At 41.4% G+C, this 13,269-nt stretch overlaps 1 protein-coding gene across 3 annotated transcripts in view; it reads left to right on the forward strand.

The window, feature by feature from the left end:
- The window catches only part of SLC23A2 (solute carrier family 23 member 2), a 121,288-nt gene extending 116,057 nt beyond the window's left edge, over positions 1–5,231 (forward strand). For all 3 annotated transcript variants that reach the window (XM_075858542.1, XM_075858541.1, XM_075858540.1), the window contains one exon: positions 1,734–5,231. In XM_075858542.1, the coding sequence (XP_075714657.1) occupies positions 1,734–1,966 (233 nt within the window). In that variant the 3' untranslated portion in view covers positions 1,967–5,231. The remainder of the gene's footprint in view (positions 1–1,733) is intronic.
- Positions 5,232–13,269: the final 8,038 nt, after the last annotated feature.

Below are 13,269 nucleotides of genomic sequence, written 5' to 3' on the forward strand. Positions count from 1 at the left end.
AAGTCCCTCTTCTTTCTTAAAGAGGCTCTGTCACCAGTTTATAAATGCCCTATCTCCTACATAATGTGATTGGTGCTGTAATGTAGATAACAGTGGTTTTTATTTTGAAAAACGATCATTTTTTAGCAATTTTTGAACAATTTTAGATGTATGCTAATTATTTTCTTAACGCCCAACTAGGCGTTTTTTGAACTTTTGACCAAGTGGGCGTTGTAAAGAGAAGTGTATGACGCTGACCAATCAGTGACCAATCAGCGTCATACACCCTCCATTCATGTCCATCTGTATTCACAGCACAGCGTGATCTCGCGAGATCACGCTGTGCTGTCACATATACCTACAGTAATGCGATGTCTATTCACATTCCCGACACTTCGGTAAAGTTTCTGTGGGAGTAGGTGACAGCACATCGAGATCACGCTGTGCTGTCATTCATGTCCATCTGTACTCACAGCACAGCGTGTTCTCGCGAGTTCACGCTGTGCTGCGTGAGTAAGTCCCACGGAAACTTTGCCTCCAGTCAGGAAGCGATGTCTATTCACACCCACGACACTTCGCTAAAGTTTCTGTGGGAGTATGTGACAGCACAGTGAGTAAGTCCCACAGAAACTTTACCGAAGTGTCGGGAGTGTGAATAGACATCGCAACCTGGCTGGAGGCAATGTCTATTCACTCTCAAGACACTTCGGTAAAGTTACTGTGGGTGTATGTGACAGCACAGCGTGATCTTGCGAGATCACGCTGTGCTGTGAATACAGATGGACATGAATGGAGAGAAGTGTCGGGAGTGTGAACGCCTAGTTGGGCGTTAAACTAATTAGCATAAATCTAAAATTGCTCATAACTTGCTAAAAAATTATCGTTTTTCAAAATAAAAACGACTGTTATCTACATTAGAGCGCTGATCACATTATGTAGGAGATAGGGCACTTATAAACTGGTGACAGAGCCTCTTTAGGTTTGGAATCTCTTGCTTCATCTGCATGATATTTACTAAGATTACTTTAGCCAGAGGGTTTGCAACTGGTGTACCCCCAATTAATGTACTTCTTTATCTGGATACTACTAATCCGTAATAGTTGTCTTAGTTGTAGTTCTTATGGCACCGTATCATATCATTGATTTTACAAACATTTGAAGGGTCTTTGACATTTAAAGAGGCTCTGTCACCGGATTATAAGTGCCCTATCTCCTACATAATCTGATCGGCGCTGTAATGTAGATAGCAGCAGTGGTTTTTATTTTGAAAAACAATCATTTTTGAGCAAGTTATGAGCTAGTTTAGATTTATGCTAATTAGTTTCTCAATGGACAACTGGGCGTTTTTTTACTTTGTACAGAGAAGTGTATGAGGGTGACCAATCAGCGTCCTACACTCCTCATTGTTCCAGCCCAGCATGATCCACAGCACAGTGTGATTGTGCAGTGAAAGAAGCTGGGCTGGAACAATGAGAAGTGTATGACGCTGATTGGTCAGCGTCATACACTGCTCTTCACAACGCCCAGTTGGTAAAAAGTAAAAAAACGCCCAGTTGTCCATTGAGAAACTCATTAGCATAAATCTAAACTAGCTCATAACGTGCTAAAAAATGATTGTTTTTCAAAATAAAAACCACTGCTGTTATCTACATTACAGCACCGATCAGACTATGTAGGAGATAGGGCACTTATAATCTGGTGACCGAGTCTCTTTAAGTAGCTCTCCATGTGACTTGAAATAATTGTCTTTCCAGGAACTCCTGAAGAAAGAGGTATCCGGAAATGGAAGCGAGGAATAGGCAAAAGAGGCTCAGCTTCTGAAGGCATGGAATCGTATGACCTGCCATTCATTATGAACTTCCTCCGGAAGTACAAATGCTTCAGTTACTTCCCTATCAGTCCCACATTTGCGGGGTACCGGTGGAAAGCTCTTAAGAAGAACAGCAAGTGTCGAAGTGCGGAGGAAGAATCCGAGCCCACCGTATAACCCCGGCCTCCAGATCCAGTTTTGTCGTACAGTAATATGTCTCTGCAATCTCTTGTCAGATTTACCAAGCCTTGAAGCAGAAGTTTTGTGTAGTAGACTCTGTATATTTACATAGAAAAATTCCAGGACTGAGACATTGGGTATATTGTGGGCTTAACTCTTTGACCTCCAGGTTGATATTGTGCCTCTTTTGCTGTGTTTTCACCTCTTTCCTACTTTTTTACCCCCTTTTTACCCTTGTTACTCTTAAAAGCAATATGTCCTGCCTGACTTTGTCACTCACCGTTTCCCTTCTCTGTGCATGGCCGGCTTTCTGGTATATCAGTGGGTAATTTGACACTGGCTGTTAAACGGGTACCGTGCCAGCTATAGGCACATTCTGGTTGTTGCCCCTTTTGTCTCAGCTCTGAAAAATTTCAATTATCTTGGTCCCACGTTTCCACCAGTCCCCTCAAAGCCCAAAGTGCAATGTTGAATGTGAGGATCACCCTTCCCATTGTCCTGTTTTTATACCAGGGGACTAAAGCTGTGGGCAGGGGGCTGGGTTTATTTTTCATTAAGTGTAGAGGCCAGTATACCCACTAGGTGGTGCTCAATTCTGACCATCAGCCGTCTAAATGGAGATGACTTCTGAAGTATATGTACATTTATTTATGTTGTCGTTTGCACAGCCATCTTACCTTGCATATCGTTCATTTAGTTTACCGGTGCAACAAAATTCTTTACTTGTAATATTTATTTTTTATTTTTGGTATTTATTGGATTCCATTTGCCTTAATGATACTTCAATGATATGTCATATTTTAGGGATTCCAGTTCCATTTAAAAAAAAACAAACAAAAAACCACATTGTAATCCATAGTATATATCTGTGCAACTAAGAGGATGCCCAGTTAAATTCTACTTTTATTCTGCATAATTATGTCCAGTCTTATTTGTGTCCAGCACGGGATATTGATCTTAAAGTGTACATGTTACTGACATGTAATGGAAACAGCCATATTGGCTTAATATTCATATTTCACAATGTGTGAGGACTTGGTAATATCACTGAAGTATAAAGGCTTGTTCACACCAAATGGCGGAGTGCTGCACTTCTAAAAAAAAAACGAAACATTTTATACACGTTATTTTTTTTGCATTAAATTACCAAGATGGCAGGGTTAAGGCACAATGAAGGTAAATTATTAAGACTGAATTTGCAGCGTTTTCTACCCATATACCCTAACAAGGGGCATTCCTGTTGGTAATATGGTAAAAGGTTTACTTGTTATTCACCTTCCACTTTTTGAAACTAAAATGTGACAGAAAAGTTTGACTTTTTTGAGAATAATCTAACACGCTGTCTTGGTGGCTTTATAAATATGGTAGTACAAATGCCATCCTTTTTTTTTATTCTTATTCCTTTTACGCAATTACACCAGAAAACTAGCCTTATTGTATTAAAATTTAGCCAAACTACCCTGAAGAAGTATGACGAGGCCTTAGGACCACTGATATCCCTCTTTAGTCTCCTCTGTATTATTGGTCTCGGCAAGTGGCAGGTACACTTTAAAAGGAAACTGTTTTCTTATCACAATTAAAATGTTGTCTTCTGTCCCATGAGAGGGCCGACCTTTTAGTAATCATTTTTTGTTGTTTTTTTTTTAATGGTCCTCAAAATTGTGTCAGAGAAATGTCTGCCTTTTTGTGCCATTAGTAACCAATCAGAATGCATGTTACATTTGTATGGTGCAGCTTAGAAAATAAAACCTAAACTCTGGTTGCTATGGGAAACTAGGACACCATTTCTTGGTGACTGCTTTGATACACGAGGCTCAGTGCATCTGTATATTTGGGATTATTCAGTTACAAGGCTGCATCATAAAACAAAACGCACATTTAGTACACAAGGCTTGCTGTCTCGGAACAGACACATAGGGCCTCATGTATAGAGACCATGCAGACAAAAACAACCAATGAGATTGCAGCTTTCGTTTTAAAACATGCATTAGAAATATGAAAACTGCAGCCTGGGTACCACGGGAAACATGAGGCCTACATACACCGTATAAAAAATAGTAACACTTTTTTCTCATGACCGTAAGAAGTACTTTCCTGCGACTTGTTCACACAAATCTATCAGAAGGGCCATGGCGAATCTTAAAATTGTTCTCTAGTCAAATAAAGAATTTCTTTGAACCAACGTTCTTCTTTAAACAGTTGGTGCTCCCTCTGCTGCTGTACTAGACGGCTTCCAGGGTTTATACATTATTCCTGGTAGAGCATTGTGAGGAGAGGGCTGACCGCTACTCTCAGCCAATCACAATGGTTGACAACACTTGACCCGTTGGAAGACGACCCTCAAAAACTTGTGCTGTTTAACCCTTTACGCAGGGCGGAAATCTTATCTACATGCTGCAGAATTTTTCCACACGGTCATTGACCGGCGGTGTGGATTTTAAAATCCGCAGCCTAACAATTTCTGTTGCGGATTTTCACAGTGAATTTAACTCCTTTCAATACAATCAACTCCACAACAAATTCTGCAGCAAAATTCGCAGATACACTGCAGGTTTTCTGTGCAATTTTGTTTTTTTGTCCCATATGCGGGGTACCCTTAAAGTGGCTCTTGACGGTCATTCTTTAACTACTCTACAGATTCTTTCTAGACCCTGTTCACACTTGATGTCAGCAGTACTGCATAGAAAAATAACGATGCCATAAACCACATATTTTAAATGACCTTTGTTGTAATTTTTTTATTTTTTTTTCTTGTATTAAAATCACGTCGTTTTTTTTAACAGGACGTGACAGCTATTGGAGTAAGGGACACTCACCTATAACGTTGTTGCAGTTGCTATGTGTGAACAGGGCATTACTTTAGTAAAGGTCATCTTGACACTGATTTGGTGTGCAGCAAGAGAAATCTCTTGTGTGTACAAGTCCTGGTATATTTTGGGGGTACTGGAATATCTTGTGAACTAGTCATCTCTCTACAGTGCTTAGAAGGATCTCTCTGTAGGTTTAACGTTCTATATAATAAAAAAAAATCCCGGTTATTATACATACCAATCTTGTAAGTTCTACCAAGCGCAGCTTTTTACACCTGTCTTGAAATACTACCGATTGCGCTTGTTTTGAGAGATTTCCTGTATAATGTGGGTACATTTATCTCGGTGACCTGGTAATTATCCCACCAATTATTACAGTAGGAAATCCTGATTATTCCTAACTATATCACATTGATGATTTCTCCTGAAATAAAATGTCCGATTTCTCGTGATGTACTCTATAGTGTAAATCCTTAATCTCTGTTGGTTTGGATAGCTATTTATTATATTCTGTGTTTTACACCAATATAGTATATAACTAAAATATATTAGCGGGATGGAGCCATAATGGGAGAGAACCCCGCTCACGCTATCATTCACTCATCTTCACGTCTGCTTGCTTCCATGTTTTATGAATTATCCACCTACCATTTCCGATTTTAGATAGTATATTTGTCTGTCACCATGACCGATTCCTTTTCAGATCATATCATTCTTCCACGTTATATCAAAGCTGAACCAGTGGTCCCAATGGTACCCACTAAAGGGCCGCAAAAAGTCCAGCACAATTGTAATTAGCCCAAACATCCTTACAAATGGGACTCTTATGCTGAGGTTGTGAGGTTCTTAGGTTATGCTGAAGGAAAGTGTTATGTGACCCCCCCCCCCCCTCTGGACTCTTCTAAATGGCTGAAAACAATCACAGAATTTAGGGGCATATAGGGCAAGCTGTCTTCTGGCCCAATCTTCTTCAGGGGATATTTACTGGTGTATTTGTTTACTAGGGGATCTTGTCCCAGTTCCTTTCAAAATCCTTAATTGTTACTATGATTTCGCATTGCACAAAAAATTCAATATATAGAGGAATATGGCCATAGGGAACCACATCGGCAGTTACAAGGGGCATTTGACGGGTAGATGTTGCAAATGGTCAGAAATGGGGTCCTGTGGTCGTCTAGGACAGAGGTCTATCTAGTAAGCTTCTATTTAATGACCAACTATCCGTTTCTTTTTGTAACGTTTTGAGTGTTCATACAGTGATGTCGTCTCTATCTACATGGACATGCTTGCGCAGTATGAATAGTGATGTAGGCCTGAAATCCTTGTTACAATTTCAATTCCGAGATGGTTATGACGTCTGCAATAGTGTTTCTTCATATCCCGATTAAGAGCTCGAAGTAAAACTGTGGAGAATTGGTGTTTTTTGAATCTTTGTGTCATTCACCGCCCCTTCAGGCCCTACACTAGGCATCACCGAGTGTATCAGTTTTGCCTGGAGTGCTCCTTTAACCTACAGCTGTCTGTAACTTAGTTCCTCCATGTTCTTGAAACAAGCAAATAAATATTGGGATTGTACCAGCTTTTACGATATATTTGGCCAACTTAAAACGAATGCTTGTAAATCCTAATATGACGTCGCATTCTGAAATATCTGCTTTTCCTCTTTTAGCGCCCACATTACCATCTACTGCCCTTTAAATATGACTGATCTTAACGTGTCCTACTCTTGCCTCTGACTTTACCAGTATGTTACGTTCTTTTCTTACGCATTTACGTTTTCTGTTGCTGTGCACAAATAGTTCTAGAACTACAGATCCATTCATGGTCGGTCCACTTTAGGCAAATTAGATGCTTATTTCGGAATGTAGTCCTGCCCGTTCTAATCAACCCTGAATACTCAAATAGGTCTGGTTTTGAAATTTTATTCACTGACCCACTTCTATGTGAAAATGGATACAGCCCGACCTTTGGGATTATCATTTTATACGCACAATTGGGTATGAGTGGCATCCTTGTCTTTATTAATTTCATGGTTCAGTACATGTTACCTTTGCAGCCAATCAGCCAGTGTGTTCTTCTGTTTCAGTGTTCAAACCTAAAATCCTCTATGAAAAATAAAAAGTGCAGTATTATATAAAGTATATAAAAATATCGAGTATAGTTTCAGTATTTAGGCTCCCAACAAATTTTACTTTCGAAAATAGAATTGGGGTTCTTGCAGAATTGCATTGTAAAAGTGTCTCAAGTGAAGGAGAACTACCAAAAGATCTACTGTATATTAAATCTCTATTAATTTAGAGCCTTTTATTTTTATGTATAACTAAAGATGTTTTTCAGGATTAGAAAAGCATGGCGGCTTTCTTCTAAAAATAGTACCACACCTTTCTACAGGTTGTATGTGGTATTGCATTTCAGACCTATTCTCTCCAGTAAAGCTGAGCTGCAATACCAGACTCAACCCCTGAACCTGTTTTTTGCGCTGTTTAGGGAAGAAACAAGCCCATGTATAACCCCTTTAAGAAATTTAGTGCTTGTGTCTCAAAGACTACAATTCCTGCCTTTATAGTGTAAGCTAGTTAGTGTCAGATTTGAATCCAGCTTTTATTGATCTAGCACAAATTAAATGATTAGTTGGCAATAGTCGGGGGCAGGCAGTGTTATCATATGGACACGGACTCCTAAATCCATCTCACTCGAGGCCCCTTTATGAGGTTGTCTACCTTGGACAATCTCTTTTTTGTTAGCAGTGTCCCTTGACTAAGCTGATCACAGGGTGTCCTGCTGCTTGGACCCCAGCAAGCAGCTGTAATCTGTCGGGGAACCTAGCAGCATGTGTTCAAATTCCCTGCAGTGCCACCACAGGGGAAATGAAGTATTACACAGTGCCCATTGAAATCAATGTGCTGTCCGTGTAATATAAAGATATACAATGTTCTCCAGAGCAAGAGACACTTTTTGTAGCAGCTCTGTACTGTAGCTAAAAGAGGAGTCCTAAACAGGGGACCCACTTTTACCAACGGGCTCCCCTAATAGGGTTTACATTTTTAATAGATTGTTTGGTAGTTCTTTTAATGGGCAGAACCTGGCTTTACACAGCAATTATCGTTGTGATCTGACTGAAAATGTATCCTTATTTCTAGCGTGTAAATTGTGATACGAAATAGAAGGGTTTACGTTGCTATAAAGGGAAATGTAATTTTTTTTCCCATCGAAGGAAAATGCCCTGGTATGTACTAATAATTCTCTGGTTGTCTGATGCACAGAATGTGAGTGTGTAATTCTGCTACGAGAGGGAGCAATTTTTTGGGCAGCCCTATATTTTGTAGTTTTGCAATGTTGCTGGCACTTGTAGCTGGGAACTGGATAAAGCTCGGAAAATTGTGCCATGATCAACATTTCATACATTCCTTTTATTTTTTTAAATATTTGTCATAATGGTCAAACTTTGTAAAATTTGTAACTGACCTAGTACATGCACTAATGGATGTTTTTGCTTTTTGCTAATGTATCGAGTTGAAACTAAAAGTATAAACCCTTAAATTATATTTTATTTAATAAAAAAAAAATATTTTTTTTTTTTTTTTTGTTGAAGGTGATTTGTATGTATAATTCTTAGACTGCTCGGAAGAATATCTTATTTCTTCCAGGAGTTATTGAGTTATTTGCTGGAAGCTTTTGTTTTATTTTTGACTGAAATATAAGGTTTCTTTACTCCCAAGATGTAATTTGTTATGATTTTTTTTCAAGAAATGATTTCCTATATAGTGTTTTTTTTTTGTTCTTTTTCTAACATGACTTTCATTTATCGTTAAAATATATTTAAGAAAAATATGTAATATTGGACCAGATGTTGTGAATAATAGTAAAAAAACAAACTATTTTATTCTGTATTTTTAAAGCTTGTTAAATATAAATAATAAAAATTGATATACCTGCTGGTCATTTTATTTTTCTTCCCTCCCTAAACATTAGAGGTAGGTTATTACGTTTCAATTTAAGAATTGTTAACGTGCAAAATAGATATTTGTTGTATTATGATGAAGCAGAAATTGGATTTTAACCCCTTCCCGCAAAGGGGCGTGAATGTACGTCCATATTGCAAGTGCTTTACCGCAATCTGGCGTACAGTCACGCCCTGGCTTTAAACGGTCACCGTGTTAAGGGACATGGGGACCGCGTCCTGACTGCAACTGTTACTGACAGTTGCCGGGCAGGACTCACTGGCACGGGACCAATCGGAATGGTCCTGTGTCGTCAAGCGCTGTGATTGGCCCGTCAGTATTGACTAGCCAATCACAGCATAGGAAGCAGGATTCACAGGTATTGCCGGCTCTGACGAGCTCTGTTGTGTGTGAAAGCTTGTCAGTCGGTCGTGGTAAACTATTGTGAAGAAAAGAGAAGTAGAATCTTATTAAACCCTCAGATCTGCCCACTGTCCAGTGATCACCACCTTTGGTGCCCACTGGTCATCTGATTAATCCACCCAAAGTGCCTTTCTGTGACCTGTGCCCAGCCATCAACTGTCACATCACTTGTCGCAGTACCCAATTGCCAATGCACTGCTGTGTCCCTAGATTGCCCACTGCCCGAGTTCCCTGTTAGGTAGCAATGACACCTAATTTAGAATTTCCCTAGTAGGTAGTGTATCCTCACTTATCAAATACAGGGTTGCTGGTCGCTGCTCTGTTCTCGTTGCTCAATTGAGAGTAGCGGAGCTTTTTTTTTTTGTGAAAACAAAAAATTACAAGAAAATTACCGTAGTTGTTTTTCGTTTTAGTTCGGATTTGCAAAATCCCCCAATTTGGCCAGGAGGGCTTTCACAGCTGAGGAAGCGTATGAAATGTTCTGCTCCAATACGAACAGCGAAGGTGAAGCGCAGTTCGTGCTCTCATCTTCGTCCGTATCCAGCAACTCTGAGTCTGCACCCCCACGTCAGCGCAGAAGAGCCATAGGTCCTGCTCTGCCTGAGTTGACCTTGGTAGCTGCGGAGAATTATAACCCCCAGGTGCCTGAATTTCCATTCACCTCAGGCATTCAAGTTGCTAATACAGGGTTCAGCCTCCCAGATTATTTTAAACTTTTCTTTTCTGACACCCTTTTAAATTTAAGACTCCAGCAGACCAACCTATATGCAGGTCAATTCATATCCCAGAACCCCGTCTTGTTTTACGCGAGAGGCCAAAATTGGACCCACACAAGTGCAGGGGAATTAGGGAAATTTTTGGGCCTATTTTTTTAGCTTTGGTCTCGTCTAAAAGCCAAGTATTAGAGACTATTGGTCCCCTGATCTTTTATATAATACACCCCTGTACTGCACAATTATGAGCAGGACACGATATGAAGCTATCCTGAAGTTCCTGCTCGACAACAGTCACTGCCCACCCCCACAGGACCCAAATTTTGATAGGCTCCATAAAATTAGACCATTAATTGCCCACTACTCTCAAAGTTTTTCCCAATTTTATACCCCCCAACAAAACATTGCAGTAGATGAATCCCTAGTGAGCTTCAAGGGTAGACTGCACTTCGAGCGGTATCTACCCAATAAAAGAGCCCGGTACGGCATTAAACTTTAAGTTATGTGAAAGTGCCACTGGTTACACCTACTCTTTTAGAGTTTATGAGGGGAAAGACTCCCATATAAATCCCCCGGAATGCCCCCCTTTCCTGGGGATTAGTGGAAAGATCGTATGGGATCTTGTTCATCCTTTGCTCAGCAAAGGCTATTTATATCTGGACAACTTTTACAACCGTGTCCCATTGCTAAAAGTTCCCTCGTCTCGATCCACATTGGCATGCAGAACAATCTGCAAAAATCAGAAGGGCCTCCCCAAAACTTTGCTAGGTCAGATACTGAAATTAGGAGAGAGCAGAGCTATCTGCAGCTAAGATCTGCTGCTCCTGATATATAAGGATAAAAGGGACGCCCTTATGCTGACCAGCATCCATGACAGCAGCTGCAGCCTTGTTGCTGTATGCGAATCCACCACCCAAGTCCCCAAACCATGTTGCGTACCGGAGTACAATAAATATATGGGTGGCATTGACCTGTCTGACCAGGTCATAAAACCATACAGCGCCATGCGCAAGACAAAGGTGTAGTATAAAAAGCTATCTGTCCATTTACACAGATGGCTTTCTACAACGCCTTTGTCCTCTGCAGATCTGCTGGCAGTAGGGACACGTTGCTGCAATTTCCAGAAAAAGTTATCAAGTCCCTGATATTTGCTGACCAGGTAGGAGGGGGCAGCTCATCTGGTCCTTCCATCAGCAGGATCATTCCCAGCCAGCATTTCCCCACAGAAATCCCCCCCCCCCCCACTGAAAGCAAACAAGCCCCAAAAAAATGTGTGTATGTGTGCGCCAAGGTCACCTCATACCAATGTGAGACGTGTCCCACAAAGCCTGGCCTGTGCATGAAACAATGTTTCCAAATATATCACACCTCCTTGGATTTTTAATTCGATTTATTCTTTATCCACCTTTTCTGTCTCCCTTATTGGCCATGACAAAAAAAAATTCTTTACTGACCAGCCCCATTGCTAATTTAAAAAAAATAAAACTAAAAATTCTCACTATACTAAGAACCTGAGGGAGTGTCTATCTCATCCAGATTGCAAAACTGGATGAGCAGAATAAATCCAGATGAGATTAGTTGTCTCCGCAAATCTTTTTTTGCTGAGGCCTTGGATTTGTTTTTTGGGCTGAATTTAATGGAGTGGTTGGTATTGGGACCTGCCATTCCCTCTCCCTCCATTGTGGGTTTTCCAGGTAGTCCTCAGTTACTGCAGAAATTAATAATTCTTACTATACCCAAAGATGTATACCTAGAGGAGTAACACTTGACAAATGTTTTTTTTTTTAATTCACAAATAAAGTTTATTATAAAACATCAGAATTAAATACAAAGCGTTGATATGTATAGACATGTCCACTGCAAGTGCAAAGAACTCGGTAGTGCAATACAGCAATGTGTCAGAAAAATTTATAAGTTCAATCAATTAGGGCAATGAAAGTTATGGAGTATAGAAATGTCATACAAAACCATAGCATACAAAGCAATTTAAAGTGAGCAGGGTATCTGGTAATTTGCACTCCTTGAATATTTAAGACCCAGCGTGTAGAGTCAATCGCTGCCAATGTATAATATAAAGGGTTAACCAGTTAACTAAAACTCAAACAGTTTCCATATGTAGAGATGCATAAATATAAAACAGACATGTCAGGTAATATTCAGTGGAAGCTCAGGACCTATAGCCGTACCATGTTGAAAGTAAAAGGTCCAAAGTGTGTAATGTAGACTGTATACATGAAATATAAGAGGGGCCAACTGGACATGAGTAAAACATGAGCCACGTTCGTGACAGCCAACCGATCAAGGGCTCGGGGGCGTCTTGGCGGTAAGGCAGCTGGCCAACAGGACGCAGGTCAAAGTCTATAGTTCGTATAGGGTACCTGTGGCAGCTCGGACAGTAGCAAGGCCGGCTTGGCAGGAACTTGGCAGCAGGTGGACGTCAGGAGTGGAGAAGCAGGTCGGGCGTGGAATACAGCACGGCACTAGATCAGGATACAAGTATAGGAAACAGGAACACTGGGAGCAGGAAACATTAGGGGGCCATAGGCAAGACAGACTTGGAATACACAATAAAAATCAGGCATAGAATTTGGGGGCTGGACCCCTCTTATAGTCCAGAGTACTCACGGGTCAAGGTTCAAGAACGAGGTCCGGTGCGCGCTGCCCCTTTAAGAGCAGACACGAGCGTGCGCTCGCACCCTACAGGATCCGGCTGTGGTTAGTAGGCGCGAGCGCTGGCTTTGCCTGAGGAGGAGGAGGCTGGGGCCAGCGCTTGCCGACTCGTGGCTGCGGCTGTCAGGGGGAGAACGGAGCTGACAGCCCGCAGCCATGAACATTACACACAGGAAAGGACAAGGTATAAGTCAGCAAAAAACAGTGCGTTTGCAGGTGACCCACAAACAGGATTGGCGTAGTATCTTGGCAACAGAGCAATGTTCAGGCCGACAGCACAAGAGAAATACATGTAGATAAGGCCACAGGATGTACCAACAGGGCTTGTTATGCAGAGGAAAAGGTGCCTCCAAAGAGGGGACTCACCAGCTGGCGTTGTACAGTCCCAGGGTATCTGGCCACAAATGGTGCAGAGAGGGACCACCTTAAGGGATCAAAAATGGAGGCCGCGACCAGCGTGAGCCGCTTCACAATGGCCGACTGAGTCCTCTGTGAGGCAGGCAGGCCGGTTTCCACCAACCTTATAATCCTGGGTAGGTAGCTGTAGGTGTCTCCAGTACACCGGAGGAGCTGCGGGGTGCCGGTCCAGCCAGAAGTAGCCTGCTTCCGGCCACCGCAATTAATCCAGGCCGGGGATGCAGCCCCAAAAGCATTGGGCCGCAGAGAACAGCCAGGAAGAGGGATATAACCGCAGGAGGTCGTCGCTCTGTAAGGGGAGCCCACTCCATAGACCCCAGATCACA

Source organism: Rhinoderma darwinii, chromosome 3 (assembly GCF_050947455.1).
Source record: "Rhinoderma darwinii isolate aRhiDar2 chromosome 3, aRhiDar2.hap1, whole genome shotgun sequence".
Taxonomy (NCBI): domain Eukaryota; kingdom Metazoa; phylum Chordata; class Amphibia; order Anura; family Rhinodermatidae; genus Rhinoderma; species Rhinoderma darwinii.